Here is a 19,498-nt window from a genome sequence, read left to right as displayed (position 1 = left end):
CAACTCCTCTTAAACGGAACTCAAAGAAAATTCATAAAACTGTTTCATTTATCAGAAGTTTTGTTTGAGCAAAGTACACTTATTTAGTGAATCAAAACTTTTATTCAAATTGCACAAACCTCACCGTACCCATGAGGATGAGCGGGAGAAAAAAAAGAAGTGAAAGGTGGTTTGTTTGGCAAGCTTGAGTTGTTTTTTCACCCATGCCCGCCCCACCCATGCCCGGCAAACTAGCCAGAAGTTCTGGACAAGCCTTTGGCTCAAAATAGTGCTGCAAAAGTTCAACAGCCTCTTTAGCTGATCGGTCTGGTGGCACCACTACACTGGCAATATTGTCCCCACATTCATCGTTGGAAGGTTAATCCTCATCTTGCACTTCGGCAACCATTTCCTCGACAGTCTCCTCACAACAGGTATGAACATTTTCATCAATTGATTCATAGTCCTGCAACATGAAGGGGCAGACGGCATGACCTCACTGAATACTGCCTCAATGTCGGCATCAGCAGGGCTTTTTTCTTAATCAGGTACTGCTTCTTGCACTTGAAAGCCAGCATGATGAAAGCATCTGTATATTGTTGTTGCCTTCACTTGCTCCCAGGCACGGGCCAAAATGTGGATGGCTGCCAATAAATCTATGCTGTAGCATTTCCCGCTGTCTGCACAAAGCAGCAATCGATGGAGCAATTGTCTGCGGTAATGAACTTTAATGTTCTGAATAACCCCTTGATCCATCAGCTGGATCACTGCCATTGTGCATTGGATGGCAAGAACTCCACAGTGATGGCTTGGAGTCAACCTGACCGTGGGCTTTGCAATTATCCACGATGAAGACAACCTTCCTGCCTTGCCTCGTAAATCTTGCGTATTCCTCTTGTAGCCAGTTTTTTAAAACGGCCATGGTGATCCACACTTTTCCGTTCGCATGGTACGCAATGGGAAGGTGTCGAACGCCTTTGAAACAACATGGGTGCCTTAATTTTTCTATTACCAACAGCTTCAATTTTTCATCTCCTGCCTTGTTGGCACCCACCAGCAGGTTTTCCTCGACTACAGGCTTCGCCTTCGAAGGTGAGAGTCTTTGATAGAAGCACTTTATAAAAAAGACTCATCTCGTCGACATTAAGACGTCTCGTAGCTCAAAGCTCATCAAAAATTTTCTTAGGCCGCCCTTTTTGCCAGTCGGTGCAAATGTCCCTGTTGACTGCAGCACTCTCACCTGAGATTGCTTTGAACACTAGGCCATGGCGTGCTTTGAAGCGGCTGAGCCATCCGTCGCTTAGGACGAAGTTCGCAGCACCCGTTTGCATAGCGATCTCTCGAGCTTTCTGCCGGAGAATTGATCTACTTATGGGCAAATTCGAACTTCGTGCACGCTGGAACCACAGAAAAATAACTTTTTCTAGTTGTTCATTAGGCATCGTCCACGTCCATTTAGATGCAAAGGTCCCACTCTTTACAGCGCCTTCAATCTTTTCTCTACCTTTGCAGATCCGCGACAGCGTCAATTTCGGGATGTTGTATTTTTTCGCCACTTCCTTCTTGGGCAGGCCGCTCCTGAAGAATTTTCAACTTTTTTTTTTTCAAGCGAGAGTGCATGGTGGGGTCGATTCCTTTCCATCCGGCTGAAATAACACCGTGATCCACCACACTTATTCACACAAATAGGCCTAACACACAACTGACTCGCCGACTCAACTCCCACAGCCGCCACAAGTGAGAATGGCTACGACTGGCTTGTCTCGAGTTGCTGTCATGGTTGTCAGACTACCTTTGGCCTGAGTGAGTCAATGCTGAGTTTAGAGTTTGTGCCGTTAAACCGGAGGTGACCAATAAGCACTGTTTCGATTACCCGATTAATTTTACTGCGCAACACATAGAAATCCAGCCATATGAGCCCATTTAGTTGCGTTAATGAGGCATTTTTGCTTAAGCGAGTTTCGTTCATTGGGAGTCCACTGTAATCTGACAAACAGAGGTTAACAGGACAAAGTACAACTTTAAACTGTATTAATCTGTCGGGTACAAGGCAGACATCATAGTAGTAAGATATGTGAGCAATGCATAAAAATTAAGCTGCTAAACGTTGTGCTTTGTCCCGTTAACCTGTGTCCCTGTGAGTGCTTTCTTCATTATTCTTTCTATCATTGCATATGCAAAATAAACAAAAGTTCTGCATGGACTACCAAGCCCCGGTTATCACTACTTAAAAGTGGCTGCACACTGGGAAGGAAGCTTGATGGATGAAAAGGAAAAGTTTCCACTGACCATGTTGGCATGAGACTGCCTTGGCTTGGCCTCTGAGGCATACTGGTAAAGAAACTTGTTGATCCGTGATGAAGCCAGCCGATCCCGGACTTCGACGTCCTGGATGAGCAGCACCTGTCGTGACGCGTAATACGTGTCCTCCGGATATACTTCATGCTGAAATCGTATCTGCAAACGGTGGTTGCGACAGATGAAACCGGCGTAAGTCGTACCAAAAAACTGTCGAAGTGCAATGAATGTTCAAGTGCCACGATCTTGTTGCTTATGCGGGCCTACCCAGCATAAGGCAAAGTACTTTGGCACTCAAACCTCATTATAACAGTCTGATCTTGCACAAAAATAACTCTGGTATAATTGTAAATTCGTTTTACAGGTGTATTCTGAATAATACTATATGTATTACAAAACTATTCTAAATTGACTTAGTTATAACCGATATATCGTTATAACCAGGTTCGTGATACAGTTAAACTCCTTTATAAGAGGCATGCTCTGGGCAGCAATAATTGTCTCTTATATGAGATGTCTTATAAGCAGGGTGCCTGGTATGCATTTTCTTAAATACACATATTTTATTGTAGGCACACGAGTGTCTCTTATGCCCATTTGTCTCTTATAAATGCGTTCGACTGTATCGAGGTCCGAGTGTAGATAAGCCTCCACCTTCAGTTCATAGCCTACAATCGGAGAGAAACCCCTAGGTTCACCTGAAAAACACTACATTTCAGGCTAACCAAAAGAAAAAAAAATACCAGTGAAGTAAAACATCACGAAATTCGATTCGACACAAATGTAAACTTTGCCAAATCTCAAAGTACTCGAAAAGAACAAGTATTGACCTTTCCCACGTGTAACCTGCCTATGCTGCACGGTTCTCAATAATGCTTTTTCTTCAGTGTTTCAAACAACAGCCCCTTCATTATATCCCCATGTACCCCATGCCAATTTTCTGCCCATGGAACCTATTTTTGTTGGCTGGGTGGGCTTAACTAGGCTAATTCAGGGTTTAAAGATGTCTTCTTCTGCAGGCCCCGATGAAATTTGCTCTAAAATGTTGAAATTAACAGAAGTGTATTCATCCATTGTCCTTGCAAAGCTTTTTCATCAGTCATTACAGTGTTCATCGCTACCCGCTGATTGGAATTCCGGAAAGGTGGTTCCCGTCTATAAGTCAGGTAACCCGCATCTTCCAGAAAACTATCGACCAATATCTCTCACAAGCATTTCCTGTAAGCTACTCGAACATATTATTTTCTCTCATTTAATGGACTTCCTTGAAACAAATTCCTTTTTTCATCCTTCCCAACATGGCTTCAGGAGAACATTTTCATGCGAAACCCAACTAGTATCTTTCACTAACGATCTCTTTGCTAATTCTGACGAAGGTTACGACACTCATTGCATTTTTCTTGATTTTCATAAGGCGTTCGATACTGTTTCTCATGAATTTCTCCTCAATAAAATAAATCAATTGAACCTTGACCCTAATGTGCTTGGCTGGATTAAGTCCTTTCTCTCTAACATGTCACTGCTAACAACTGTTCTTCCGATACCTCTGCCGTAACATCAGGGGTGCCGCAGGGCTCTGTGTTAGGTCCATTGTTATTTTTTATTTATATAAACGACCTTCCTAACTGTGTTAAGTTTTCAACCATTAAATTATTTGCTGATGATTGTGTGCTGTATTCCAAAATCACTAACCCAACTGATTTTATCAGACTTCAGAGTGACCTAGATAACGTGTCTCTTTGGTGTCGTGACTGGCAGATGAAACTTAATTCAACCAAATGTAAAAGCATGTGTGTATCTCGAAAAACTTCAGCTTCTAACACTTGCATGTATATTCTTAATGATGCTCCCTTATCCTCAGTGCACTCGTATAAATATCTTGGGCTTAACATTACTAACAATCTATCCTGGCAAAAACAGGTCGAATACGTCACTAATAATGCTAACCGCATGCTCGGATATTTGCGACGAAACTTTTCTTCCGTACCCATGTCAGTGGAACTAAACCTTTACAAAACGTTAGTACGCTCTAAACTGGAATACGCATGCGCCATCTGGGATCCCGGTCAAGTAACCCTAACTCTCACTCTAGAAGCCGTTCAAAACCGCGCAGCCCGTTTCATTTTGTGCAATTATTCCCGTCATGCCAGCGTCACAGCCATGAAAGAAACTTTGAACCTAACCGACTTATCGTTTCGTCGAAAATGCTCTCACCTTTCTCTTTTTCATAAAATTTATCATTACAATCCATCTTTAAAAGAGAGCCTTCTCTCTTCCCCCTCTTACATTTCACCTCGTTTCGATCATTGCTTCAAAGCAGGTGTGCCATTTTGCCGAACAAACCACTACATTGATTCCTTCATTCCCAGAACAAGCAAAGACTGGAAATGCCTTTCCACTGCCACCGCATCCCTCATCGACCCTGCAAACTTCAAACTCTCCATTTTGCAGCAATTGTAACATTTCGCTTACTTTTTGTTGTATAACACCCACTCCTTTCTGTAAAGCCTTCGGGCACGGAAAGTATTCAAATAAATAAATAAATAAATAAATAAAAGTGATTTCACCGCAGCTTTTGACTGATAAGCCATAAAACTGCCTATTTAGGAAAAATATGTACTGCTGTAAAGCTGCAAGATTAGGTCTGCGTATTACCACCCCACACCCCCCGTTTAATTTCTTATAAATACCAAAAGCCCCGTATCACTTCCCTTTAGGATTTTGTGGACTAAGTATGGCAAATTTTAAAATGCAATGTATTCCACTGCCTACGCCTAGCACCCTACTGTGATTTAAATATCATTAATACTCAAATTTACTTTGACTTCATTTTGAAGCAAAAGAAAGTAATATTTGCACAAGCCTTGTTCTTATTCTTAAAAATAGTTGTACAAATTAGTGCAGCCCATGGGGAAAATGCTCATTTTTTTCATTAAAATATGACATAAAGCATGTGGACTATTCAATTCAAAATTATTCAACCAAATTTCAAACCATAAATATACTATTCCCCATTACTAACAGAAACTATTTATTAAATGCACAGTCAATACAATATAATATGAACAAAAAGGAATAACTTTCAAGGAAAACTTCACTGAAAAGCTTAAAGGAGTACTGACACAAAATTTCGCGGCCGAGATAGCCTGCTGGGTCAATTTCTGTGAACATTTGTATATCATCTGCAAAATATCAATAGTGAATATAGCTTGGTTGGTATATTAAATTAATTTTGAAGCTTGCGTCAGCGCTCGACTCTATCGTGCCGTTGACACCCTCGAAGGGGACCCTTTGGGGACTCGCAACTTCCCTCACATCAGCACGCTGCAGTCAATAAAACAAATTATAATGAAATCATAGCCACCACTTTTCTTTTGCTGGGTTTGTTCCCGCAGACTATACTTCTCGGCGGCTGATCGCGAGTGCGTGGCAGTGGCACACGCTTTGAAAGTTTTGCGTTTTGTGACACTGCAGTCCTGTTTCTTATTCGAAAGTAATCCTTGATGCAGACCACGCGAAAATGTGTCACAGTTCTCTGTACTGACGTGGTCAAAAGTTGCACGGTGATAATTGCACCCAGTGGCTTCTCGTTTTTGGAGTAATCTCAAATCGAAACTGAAACTGGCCGATAATGGGGGACCTGTAATTCTTTATCTGTCGAGCACTGTAGAAAACGATGTGTTGTGTTATGACTAATAGGCCCCCAGCAACACAGTGCAGCAGAAAAACGCGAGGCTAAAGTTTTTGTGTCAGTGCCCCTTTTAAAAAAACTTTTTTTTTTTCGTACAATACCAGCAGTGGCGACTGTTTATCAACAGTGACTAATGCTTGCTGGAATGAAGCGCTGAAGCTAATGCATCAAACACACAGGGAAAGGAAATTCACCAGAATATTTAAAATGTATACAGTGAGGTACACTGCACTTGACAGACACCATGAAAAACAAAGCAGCCCAGCGAAAATTGGGAGAAGAGAGACAGAGAAGGCGCCACCACATAACGAGAGAAATAATACAGCACAGGCACAAAGAATGCCAGGAGTAGAATGGAAAAGGAATAGCAAGGCCAGCAAAAGAAAACAACAGCAAGCAAAGTGTGCCAATGTGCTCGGACAGGGACGGGCAAGCGAAACAAGAGAATGAAGAAAAACATGCACCAGAAACAGAGAAGCGACAAATCCACACACACAACGAAGAGCAAGCGATCTATCCGAAATTTAGCCCGAGAGATAGCCGAAAGGGGCCCCACAAGAGTCTCCAGCAAAGCACTGCAGATACCCCTAACATTTACAAGAGGGTTGCCTAGTTAGACAATGGCACACCATTTAATTAGCAATGCATCGTTAAATGCCTAAGGAAACAAGATTTCAGTCAGAAATACATTCCAAAAGGAAAAATATACAAGAATGTGTGGAGAAATCTACAAGCGAGATTACTTTGAATTATGCTGCAAGCATTGCAAATCTTTTTCATTGTCTCAGGACAATATCTGGAAGCAATTTTTTTGAGCTTGAACAATTCCAGCCTATCCTTTTATTCATGTCGCTGCCTTCAAATTCGGTTTTCGATTTCATCGCTAGAGCAACTTGGACGTATCCAACTATCTAAAAGAGGTTATTATTGTGGCGGCCCAGTGAGTAACATGACAACTCAGAATGACACACAAGCACAGGCACCGGGCGTCATTCCACAGCACTGCTCAAAAGAAATTAATTCTTACTAACATCCAGTATTGCCAGTTTTCATGACCTCGATCGTTTAAATGTAGCCAGCTTAACTTCACTGATTGACAGTTTCGATGATCTCAATCTTTTAAATGCAGCTAGCTTGGGAGAGGGAAAGCAGAAGATGGCAAGCAGAAAGAGTTGCAAAATGTCAATTGCACAGAATGCGTGGTTACTAAATGGGAACATGGCCCCCCAAAAGCAACAAACACTCTTGTTCACTGGAATGCCACCTTGTTCATGTGCAGTTCCATGAGCACGTCGTCCCGCCTGCCGGGGCCACCCTTGTGAGCCCTTCGATGCCGGGGAGTCTGCGGCGGAGACTGCGGCTTGAACGGCAGCATCTCGACTGCCGACAGGCCATCCCTGCTGTAGCTCACGTTGCCGACAAGGGGCTCCAGAACAACGTTTGCGTAGCTGAAACCGACAGAGCGACACACTGCACACGCGGTAGGAATGGCTGGCGATGATGACGATGATGATGTGGAAGGAAAACTTGGAGGTCACAAGCGTTGAAGGTTGGGCGAGCTGGTTCGTCGTACTTGAACTGGTGCAGCACATTACGGGGAAAAAAAATTTTAAAAATGGCCGAGCAGACCGACACAAAAAGACAGAGGGCTACAAGAGCGTAGTACTCTGTCCCCTTGATGGGTCTGCTCGGCCTTTCTTTTTTCTTTCCTGTAATGCCCTGTGCCACTTAAAGCATAAAGAAAGCTTGGACGGGAATGTGAGAACTGAGCGACAAGACGTGAAAAGGAACGCCGTGTCCTCTTGAGTGTGTGCATCAGCTCTTTCACTCTTGTCACGCTGTAACATAATGAAACAGTACCAACTAGCCCTGTTCACTGTACTCCTGAAGGAACACTGTCTTGCACCGAATAACTGGCTGACAGAAAGCGATTGATTATTTCTCCTCGAAACACGCGTGAAAGCCCATCTCCTAAAGTGGTGAAATAGGGCCTAGTGGGTACTTTTCAACTTTCCAAAATATTGATGATTATGGATGGCGTGGTACGTATCTCTCAACTCTACTTGCAATGTCACCCAAAAGGAGGTTTACAGAAGTCTCTATGAAGGCATCTCACCAGATAACACTGGCTGTGCTGAGTGTTCCGTGCAGGCCTGTTTTTTTTAAAGACAATAGTCTTTCTTGGGGTACTTCGACGCAAAAATTTTGGCTGGTCAGTCTATCTATCTGTCTGTCTGTCCGTACATTTGTCTTTTTGTCCACCGTACTGATACCCCAAACGATACCCCGAACGACCAACCCCATCTGCAGTGCCCACCAATATTGCTCAAGCTTCAGCGTTGATACTTGTGCGATTGTAAATTGAAAAGCAATTATTGTGCATATCTGAGGCACCATAACAACACTTCAATATTTTTCATGTGTGTCTTTATACTAGAGAAGGCATGCATAAGTAATCCCAAGGACCGTAGCGTTTATCACGCTGCGCTGACAATGTTACGTGATGCTCAAAAAGGCAAGTGTTTCCAACGCTTTGCCAAGACAACACGGTGATGGCACCTGCCAATCGCCTTGCGTTTTACACCTTATCGCCTCCAAGACGGGCTTTTGAGCACTGCCAGATTGTGCTCGTGTCTAACGTGCCTCGATGCACTCATTCACCTTCGTTGCACGGATAGAGACTCTAACGCAACGCCTCCAGAATACAATTAACCAATTTTCTCGCGCAGAAAATTAAATGAATGTTTTGTTTACTCTTTCCAGACGCAAGACTATCGTCTTTCGACGACACTTGCAGTGAAACATACAGATACGGGGCCATTTTTTTCTTTCTTTTTTTTGCATCACTTGTGTACCCACCGACTATATCAGAATTTTTTACTCACAAATATGACGCTTCTATCTAAACAAATAAAACACCAATGCATTTTGCCGTAAGTCTATAGGACAAAGCCTGGAAACTAGCAGTAGCCATAGTATACGTGCTTTGTTAGTACACCTCATGTGTGGTCTGGTTTCCAGGTGTAGAACAGAAGCAAGCTCTCGAACGGTACTGGCCGCGACATTAAGCCCCCGACTCTCAATTAGAGCTAATTGTTTCTCACGATCCAGTGATGAATCAGTGACTGATGCAATATCTGCCAGAGCAAATGAAGTGTTGCAAAAATGTGCCCATCACACCGTTCTCACGCATGTGTCTGGCTAAAACACTGGATAGCAACGAAGCAGCACGGTTCAGAGATCTGGGTTTATTTCAAGTATAATTAAAAAGCTGATTCATCGGTGAATCAAATAATATGAGTCCAAATAAGCAAAGAAGCCTAATAGGAAGCATGCCGAATTTTTTCAACTTCTTATAGCAAACAATGGTTCCTACCTACAGCCGCAGTGGCAATGACGAACGTAATCAAGGTGGAAAATAAAAAATGAACTTGAGTGACACTAACAAAGCACAGACAATAAAGGAGGGACTTACAAAAGTGAGCCTAGTTAGAATTTCCAGAAAAACATACGAACTGGAAATGCATAGAAACTGGGACGCACATGGCAAGCATACGAACTGGGACTAGCGACACTGTAACCACGACGCTATCTCGAAGAGTGCCATGAACGTGGAAGAGGCAATGCAGGGGTAACTCAGCAGCACTGTGAGACTGCCGATGTGGCAGTGCTGCCAATAATTATGACGACGGCAGTGGTGACAATAACCACAATGCAACTAGGCAACATCTTAGGTACTAAGTTATGCACTGTGAAACAGTAAGCCGATATTGCACGTGCATAATGCATTTGCTCGATTACCACACAATGAAACTATACCCACTTTAGTTCAGTTGCGGTGGACTGTGAAGCAATTGATTGTTTGATTTAGCTTCAGTATATGTGAAGGTTGTACTAGCATGCAATAGAAACTCACATACAACGAAACCTCTGTTTTAACAGACACAGATATAGCGGCTGCCTCCAGGTACCCCCCCATACCTCCGCCATGCTCTGTAGTGCTAGAATTGCCCACTGAGTAGGTACACTAACACGCCTGTCATCATGCCAGAAATGAGCAGATGCATTAAACAAAAAGAAAGAGTGGATAAAGCTCGTGGTCATGATATGCACTGCTGTAGGTATCTGCCTCTTTCACTGCCATTGTGTAGCTTTCAGTGTGCTCGGGACAAAAGGAGAGAGAAAGTGCCTGAAGCGAGGGCCAAATTTCTGCAGACCTGCTCGTACTTCACAAACTGCCTGCGTGATAAACTCCATTAGTGAAATCATTTGATGATTAGTCAAAGAAGTGTTGTAGTGCTGCTTTAGGTGATAAACTGATCGAAAAATTTTTTCTACAGTTGAACTGTGAAAAACATACTTGCTTCATGATCTAGTAGCATTTTTCGTAACTTCAACTGCATGTTCAGATGCGCTGGAGGATACCAAATTTGTCCTTTCGTGGTCCCGTGAAAAATGTTTTAGAAGAGTTCTCAGCATACATGTGTATTGTAAATATTTAGCACATAACTAAAGTATTTGAAGTTATTTATAGGAGATAGAAGTATCCTGTAACAATGGGCACCTCTACTGTCCACCACCGGGCTATCGCACAGTAATAGATGCGTATGACATACCATTCTTCCGTTCCATCGTCCCACTGACCGGTGCTTTTCTCAGGAGGCCTTGGTGCATCTGAGTTTAAAAGGGCAGGGGGAGGGGAGAAAACAACGGGAAAAGACGACTTCAGTCCCAATAGCACAATCACACATGAACCTTTATTGCAACAACCACGCAAAATTGCAAAAAACATCGGTTAATCTCAGAAATCGGCCAAGAGAAAACAGTCAGACAGTACTCAGCGACAATAAGAGAGCCCACAACATCAAAGTTTCGAGCCTGAAGCGCACACTACATAATAACCTGCAATGTCCAACAGAAGTTGGCTCTATGGTTCCTTGAATAACTACAAATGGCTCCAGCAGCAAACGATGATCCAGCCTTAGTGGCACGTCATATACACTACCTTTGCGGAAGGGGGGAGTCAGATGTAAAGGGGAGGTGGAAAAAGAAAAGTAGCAGGACAGCAAAACACGCAATTCGCCATGGTGACTGGCACCACGACTTATGCAGGTGTGCAGCCGCCACACACTGGCAATTCTCCGAAAATTGAGCCGACTGTTCAAAAATAAGTGCAATGAACTCTGTTTATCAGAACACTTGCGCCTTCCAAATAGAATTTTGACATTTTAGTAATTTTTCCCTATTTCTGTTTGGTGTCCCTTTCACAGATTTTGGTTTACCAACAGCCTACTAGTAAAATGTAATTTCTAGGAAGACATGGCGTCCACTTGGAAACGTGCATAGTGAAATCTCAGTAGAACAAACCCTACATTTATAAACTTTTCAGATTAACGAACATTTAAAAAGTATCATGCCGACTGCTAATAGTTTCAATGTTAAATTATTTTACTACTACGTACTTAAAAATACTAAACTTTTATGAATAACGAGCGCTAATTTAGTTCCGTGTTATAGTAAAAACGCCTCGGTACAGCGAACTCATGTTCTGAAACCTGTAGCGACTACTGGAGCGGTACGCAAGCAGACGACACAGCGAACAGACGCCTTACTCCTTGAAACACGTGCAACAATGCGGAGGGGGAAAAACGAAAGGATCACTTTCTTTTGGTTGAAATGCCGACGCTGCAGGTTTACAAAGGCCGAGGCGATGGGCGAGGGCAACAGGGGAGGGCAAGGTCGGCGGCAGAGTGGGAGTTGCTGAGCAGAAAACATTGGCACGGAAAACCCGAGACAGCGAGGAAGCAGAAAACGCAACGTGAGGAATTTTCTTTTCTAGCTCTTTTCTTCGAAAGAGGCGATGACAGCCATACGCTTCGGGGTTTTCTTATCTTTGTCACTTTTACATGTGCTCCAGGAGGCCTTGTAGGTCATGTTCAACTCTTCTCGGTGATTACTTATCACGTCCGCAAAGCAAGTCCGCGTTCGTGCTGCGGTGCTACTTTGCTTGCGACGAAAAAGTGGAAGCAGTTTTTGCTAAGCGAGAAAGTGGATTGCACCACACCACCGAATCACACCCCAGGATTGTGGATGATCTTGAGACATTCACGCTGCAAAGCTTGTGCTGCAGGCGTCAAAATGAAAAAAAATCACAGACTTATTTACGTAAACGTGCATTTTTTAGTGTTCAATTGTGCATTTGTTTTTTCTCATGAAAAACGAGTTCAAGGACCCACCATTTTGAAGGTAAGTCGTTTTGGTCGGTGGAAAATAAGTATTTATGGTTATTTTTTGGGCTTTCACTATAACGACCTTTCAAAATATCGAACAAATTGCCACGGCCCCCTGAAGTTCGTTATACAGCAATTTCACCGTAGATGGTGGTGCCAGATTTCACTCTAGGTGGTAATACAGCAAGAAGATGAAGGTGGGCATGCTACTCACTTGGAGTAATACTGCTCTCGAAGTCGCAGCCACCGTACATGTACCAGACTAGCGTCATCTCCCGTAGCGTGTACTTCTGCACGGCTTCGGGAAAGTTGCGCGGCGCTCGGAGTTGGTCCGTGTTGCGGGCCGCCGAGGAGAAGTAGTTCTCCCTCACCTCGATCGGCTCAGTGACTAGCATGCGAATCTGGGGCTCACCGCTACGAGGCTGTGGAAAAACGAACGAGAAAAGTCCGTAAGCTTTTCAACTCAAGCAACTCTACAATTCGTAAGCTTGACTTATGATATGACCTTGCTTTTAGGGTGCTCATGCATACAACCCCCACTCCAAAATACACTCCGTGAAAAAAATTAAGACTCGATAAACATCTTTTTGTATTGCCATCAAAGGCTAACTTTTTTGCTAACTATGTAGCACAGGCCTGAAGCGACCTCGCACAGCAAAAAAAAATTCGTGTGTAACCCGCATCAGCTCCAAATTTTCTGCATTTTTTTTTTGTGCAGGTTATGCAGGAAAATGTACAGTACGCTCACCATGATGCCCACACCAGGGTAGTCTTCCAGAATGCAAAACTCCTCGTCGGAATACGACGAGTCAACTGCCGATGATATGTGGCACTCCGCCCGGCTCTGCGATGAGGCGACGCCGTCGGCTTCATTTTCGTGCGCCTCAAGCCTAATGTCTACGACATGGCGTTTGTTCCACATGTTGTCGACGTAGTGGGTGTATTTGTAGCCACCCCTGGCATCTTGGAACAACTCATCACTGTCTTCATCCTCCTCTGCACACGAATGTAAAATTAACCCTCGAGTTTGTTCAGGAAAAATGCAAACACCAACTATGACGTATACATTCAAACCTCATAACAAAGTTGCATATTACAAAAAAATAAGTTTGTTACCATATTTATTGGAATCTAGATTAGTAGTTTTCTTCAAATTTCTTTGCATGAAACTCCAGGGTCAGCTTAAATTCGAGGATTTTGAAAAACGTGCCATTTTTCATTGAGAAAAGTGGTGCACAACTAATGCTACCTAGATGGTATTATAGCTGTTTGTAGCCGAGCTAACACCTGGCTTACGTACACACATGAGCCCACCATTTTGATAATTGAGGGGAGCCATCTGTGATTTCGAGTCGCGCTTCGAGTGGTCTCTATGTGGCGTAGCTCAATGGCTCAATTATACAAGCTGAGCGTAGCTCAATTGAGCGTAGCTCAATTATACAAGTGAAGTTGTCCTTGTCGTGGAGTCGTCGTGTAACGTTCAAGCTGGGCGGGACTTTAGACAAAAGAAATACGTTGCTGAAGGGGCATACCAGGAACTTTGATTGTGCACTTTTTCAAGAATTTCAGCATATCCAATACGCTTGATGGCACTGAGGATTGCGCACTATTTAAAGACAGTGCCAAAAAAGTCAGCGGCGAGGGAAGCAGCGAAAACAACCTGGAATGAGCGCAGCATCTTTATGATGCAAATAACTAGAAGCCGTGCAAAAAAAAATCGACGGCAAAGAAACACACACAACAGGACTGACGGCTGTATGTTTTTCAAGTTACTCGCATCATGAACCAACTGCTTTGTTTGATTTTCATGTTTAATAAATGTCTCTTTGTGAATGCTGTCTTCACAGTTTTGTTCAATTAATATTCAAGGGTTTTTTTGTTTTGTTTTCCTGGGCTTCGAACTTTTGGGGGTCAGCTTAGAATCAGGGTTGGCCAAGCTCAAAGTAAATATGGTATATCTGAAAATTCGTTATAGAAGTTATTCCTAACACTGTATCTATTATAAGACTATTTTTCAGTTACTTCGTTATAACCAATATTTCATTATACAGTCGAACCCCTTATAAGAGACACTGATATAAGAGACCAATGGGTATAAGAGAAACCAGGGTGCCTATGGTAAAAGAGGGGTCAATAAGAAAATGCATACAAGGTACCCTGCTTATAACAAACATCAGATATAAAGGACAAGAATTTCTGCCTGAAGCATGCCTCCTATAAAGAGGTTTAACTGTATCTGTATTCATTATATTGAGGTATGAGGTGTACACTCAAGGCTCATTATAACGAACAGAGATATATAACGAATCGTTGGTTATCACGAGGTAAATGTAGAACAGTCTTGTTGTAGGTACAGTATTATTAACGTACATTCATAACGAACGTTTGGATAAAACAATGTTACTTTTGTCTCAGATGCAACTTCATTATGAGGTTTGACTGCAGTCGGGTCCAACATAAAAATTGGCAACCACACCAGGAAAAGGAAAAAGAACGCCACTGCATTCACACCTTCGGAGCTTGAAGATGAGGAGGAGCTGCACGACTCGTGCATGGCTGAAGCCACGAGGCTCTGTAAGTGGTCTGCCATCATGCCGGTGACACTGCTGAGATGCTCGACAAGGACGGTTCCGGAGCCGCCACCACCACAGGAGCTGGGCTGAAATACAAGCCATATTCTTTTGTTTTTTCCGGACAAAAATTTTTTTCATCACGTTGAAGAGTGGAGATATTTGCCCACTGTTCCGGAGATTTATGGTTTTGTCCCAACATAATTTATTAAGAATTCTAAACACTTACTATTTTGACAGACAACATGGACACAAGCTCAAAGTTTTTCTATCCAACATTCTGCTGTTTGCAGACACAGACCTTGGACGGCCTCCAGTATTGTCTGCAGGCGTAGTATACTAACACTGACAGGAAAGAAAAACTTGGGCGAGTAGCCCGCAGACTTATAACAGCTTTCTCTGGGTGCTTAAACATATATAGCAAAAAAACTTTCTTCTTAGCTATGCACACGATTATTGGAGGTACTCTTGATTTTACGCACTTTCCTTTTATACAAAAACATCTCCAAGCGAATTCCAAGTGCAGTTTCGTGTTCTGAAAACGCCAACTGTGCTTTGGCTATCTACAGTACGTCTTTTCCATGATATCGCTGCACATGTGCCCCTCCCTCGCGGGAAAATCGAAAAATGCCTCCTGGTCTCCGAGGCCTTCATTGTAGCGATGCCAGTTCTCCCAGCCCCTACGAAAAGCCTACCAAAATGCCAGAGGGCAGCACAGGAAAATGAAAAAGCCAGGTTGTAGCAATGTCACAGTCGTTACACACTTCCACAGAAACTGCCAGTGCCCAAATGTTACGCACACCACTCCGTGCATCGCGGGCCTCGCGAACCAAGCGAAACGCTGACGGCCTCGTTATGACATGTGAAGCCAGCCACAGGGCACGTTCCAGCCCTGAATGCACACAATCTCCAACCACAATGCCAGCGCGCGTGACAGAGAAAGGAATCGAGGTTATAGGCCAGAGGTTCGTAATATCTGCAGACTCCGTGTTCCATCTATTCGTTACGCCGATGCTGACTCCAATGCCACTTGACGCAGAAATAAACGCCTACAAGCCATCCTCTTTTAAAGGTGCCCTGCAACAATTTTTGAGGATCAGAAAGTGCTGCCAATCGGTAGTTGAAGCTCTCAAGAGCGCGCGAGTCAAATATTATAGCGCAGCACATGGCCTGAAATTCACAATAAATTCTCAAAGTCAGCTAAAAATCACTTTCTCTTTTCTCGACAAATGACGATACAAGCTCAAAAATCACTCATCACATTCATTGTATCAGCCATTGGCTGATTTGAGCATGGCACGTTGGGTTGTTACAGGAGCCACCATGAGACGCCATGATTCGTCCACACGTGCACACAGGATTGCACCGAAAAGCAGTGTAATCGAAGAAAAAAAAAGAGACAGAGAGAAAATGTGCTCCATTCTTCCTTGCTTAGCTTCCAGCATTTTTATCGGGACGCGACACAAGAGAATGCAACTGCAACATGCGACAAATCTTTGTAACTCCACTCGTACTGGAGGGATTCTTAAAATTTTTAAGGCAGTGAATTCACGAGGCAATAAGCTCCTTCAGTGAATCCATTCAATGGCTACGCAAAGTGTTGCAAGGCCCCTTTGAATTAAACGACATTGCATTACGCCAACCCAAAACATCAGATTGTCAGTACAGCAAGATCCCCATTTGCATTTCCAAACCCCATTCCACGAAAGCAGCAGCAAACGGCATTCAACGTTAAAGCAAGATTGGTATATTCACCTCTGGTGGTGGGCTCGGGTCACTGGCGAGGTCTCCATCACTCGCAAGGTACGTCACCAGAGCCTGCAGTGCCTGGCAGGAGTCCACGCACGTCCTCAAATTCGTGATGTTATTCGAGGCCTTCATCTTGATGGTAGACACACGCTAGAAGTGTACGAAATGCAGCATAGGAACACAAACCATTGAAAGTTTGACCGAAACACCAGCATCGCGTAAAAAGTCGCATTTTAGCTACAGCAAACTCTAGGTAAATGAAAATTTCTTTAAAAAGTAATAAAAACGCCAGGCCTGCAACAAAAAGCACAGCCCAGTCATAGTGAAAGCTGGAAGGGCCCTTTTTCTAGAACCCACTGCAAACTCTCTCAGAGCTATTCATACAAGCCCGCTTGCAAGGTACCCACTATTCCATTAATTGATTCGATGGCTGATTCCTTTGCAATGGGTTCAAAGCATTATGACTTGTTTCATATTTGAAATCTACACTGCTTTCCTTTTCTAAGTATAGGCAACTCCTGTTAAGTAGACAGAACACATGTTAAAAGGGACAAATTTACCTGGTCCTTTTAAGTTCTCTTCAACAACAGTCTACTGTACACGTTTCACTTTGATACTGTTACCTGATTGAACAGAATAAAATTTTAATGGCAACACTATTGTAACTACAGTCGAACCCCTTTATAAGAGGCACTGATTAAGGGACAATTGGATATAAGAGACACCAAAGGGCCTACAATAAAATGTGGGTTGATAAGAAAATGCCTATGTGGTGCCTTGCTAATAAAAGACATCCCATATAAAGGACAAGAATTGCTGCCCAGAGCGTGTCTCTTATAAAGGGGTTTAACTGTATTAGTACTGACAACTAGCAAGTAATTGCAGCAAATTTATAAAACTTATGTTAGCATTATACAATAAGAACACCTTCCCAGCTTGTAAAAACAAGAGCTCTTGCCAAGTTATAATTTTGGAAAATCAATGGTGTCTTACAGTCACTATCTTTTAAGGTTTTTTTACACTATAAAATAATTTTTACTTGATTACAGCATTACTTTCCTTTATATAACACATTTCTAAAATTTATATAGTGCAACCAAAGGCCTAATTTTTTTTAGACTTAAAGGAAGCAATACAGTATAATCTCCAAGATGTCAATCTCAAGGAGGAGCAAAAATATGCATATCACCAGAAAATTTGAACAAAATAACAAAATTTGTTTTCATACAATGACATATGCACAAAACAATATTTTCCTCAAAAGAATCATGTACGTCTTTTCTGGCACTTGTGCAAAGATTGATAAAAAACGACGCAGTTGGCAGCCCCAAACACACGCAACAAAGCTTAACGAGAAACTAAGGTAAAACAATGATTTTACTTATATTAGTAAATTAGAATTTCACAATATCAAAATCACTACATTTAACCTGAGGAGACGCTCTATCGGTGACTATCGGCTGCAGGTGACTTCCTGCAGAAAGGAAATGCGGGTGGCGACCCCGCCTCAATGTTTTTGCACTAATCACTGCGACGTCATTGAATTTGACGGTGTCTACAACACTCTGACCTCATTATAACGAAGTTGCATCTGATATGAAAATTAGTTTGCTATATCCAAAAATTCGTTGTAAAGGTATATTCCTAAAACTACCTATTGCAAGACAATTGTTCATTTACTTTGTCATAGCCGGAATTTCATTATATTTGTGTTAATTATATTGAGGTTGGAATTTAGTGCCTGCAGAGTTCTTAATTGGTAAATATGAAGTGCATTGCCCTCTCAGAGGGCTAAAGACATTGTGTAATGTTTCAGGAAAGTTCGCTGAGCCAGTTTGACTGAAACGCAAATAAAACATTTTGAAATCCATAAAGCCATAAACGGAGATTTCAGCTTAAAGCGTAAAAATGTAATCTTCACCTATATTTTCTTTTTTATTACTGAGGCTTTAATGGTGAAATTGATAGCAATAGAGTTTTAATAGCACTAATTATCAGTCTTAACTGATTCATTGTTTTATTTCAGTTCCCCTTTAACGAGGCCAGCTGAATACAAAGTGCCATAGACCTCTCCACCATAGTCACAAGCCAAGATCGACAGATATGCCAAAATTCTTCGCGCCTTGTTAAGACTTGATTGCCTCTAGTTTGCCACTGTGTTAGCTGCTACTTTCTAACCGTTAGTATGATTAAAATCAATACGTATTAATGAGCTTTCACTGCACCAATTCATAGACCTAAATTCACAAGAGGGCTTGCCTTTCCAGTTTGCTTGCAAACAAATACAAGTGAGTTATGGCTGGAGCTTCAATTCGTGAGGCAGCAAGTAAAGACAGTGGCAGCCAACGAAACTAACACTAACTACTTCTATGCTTTAACGTTGTACCATTTCCTTTGTAAAGAACAAATAGCTTCACTTGCTAGTAGATTTTTCTTACGTGGGTTCGTCCATGATTTCTTAGAAGCTGGGAAGTTCAGAAAAAAAAGAAATTGAAAGGAATAAGATTACGTATGGTTTCGTTACAGTGGCGATATGTCTGTAAGTGAACGTTGGCTTGCTCACACATTTGAACGAAATTCACTTCTACGTTTCTCACGAGCAGATCTTTCAGAGTATAACATTGATAGCATTCGGCAGCAGCAAAGAATGTACAGACCACTCAGCTTTTCACATAGTTATCCCACATTCTTCCTGCCTGATACACTGTAAATTGATGCTGTGCAGGACGTGCTGAGGAGGCACTCCAGCCGCATTACACAAAAATAACTTTCTTATAACCAAAAATACATTGTAAAGGTGCATTTTCAACACCATATTTATTGCAAGACTATTCTTATTTTACTTTGTTATAAGCAGTATTTCGTTAAATTCAGGTTCCTTATATCGAGGTTTGATAGTACCTCAATAAGTTTCACAATGTAGGTGAGGTTACCCAAGAGCGTGAAAAGGATCTGGTTCAGGTCGGAGTGAGAAACAAACA

General features: G+C 42.4%; 1 protein-coding gene across 1 annotated transcript in view; it reads right to left on the bottom strand.

Annotated features, from left to right (window-relative positions):
* Positions 1–19,498, bottom strand: part of Atg2 (Autophagy-related 2) — a 174,012-nt gene that overhangs the window by 44,105 nt on the left and 110,409 nt on the right. Inside the window, exons 28-34 of the mRNA XM_075866197.1 lie at positions 16,524–16,667; positions 14,710–14,857; positions 12,947–13,194; positions 12,413–12,620; positions 10,585–10,642; positions 7,233–7,416; positions 2,269–2,436 (exon numbers count right to left, since the gene is read on the bottom strand). Of these exons, the coding sequence (XP_075722312.1) occupies positions 2,269–2,436; positions 7,233–7,416; positions 10,585–10,642; positions 12,413–12,620; positions 12,947–13,194; positions 14,710–14,857; positions 16,524–16,667 (1,158 nt within the window). The remainder of the gene's footprint in view (positions 1–2,268; positions 2,437–7,232; positions 7,417–10,584; positions 10,643–12,412; positions 12,621–12,946; positions 13,195–14,709; positions 14,858–16,523; positions 16,668–19,498) is intronic.

This window comes from Rhipicephalus microplus, chromosome 6 (genome assembly GCF_043290135.1).
Source record: "Rhipicephalus microplus isolate Deutch F79 chromosome 6, USDA_Rmic, whole genome shotgun sequence".
NCBI lineage: Eukaryota > Metazoa > Arthropoda > Arachnida > Ixodida > Ixodidae > Rhipicephalus > Rhipicephalus microplus.
This window is presented reverse-complemented; position numbering and strand designations above follow the sequence as displayed.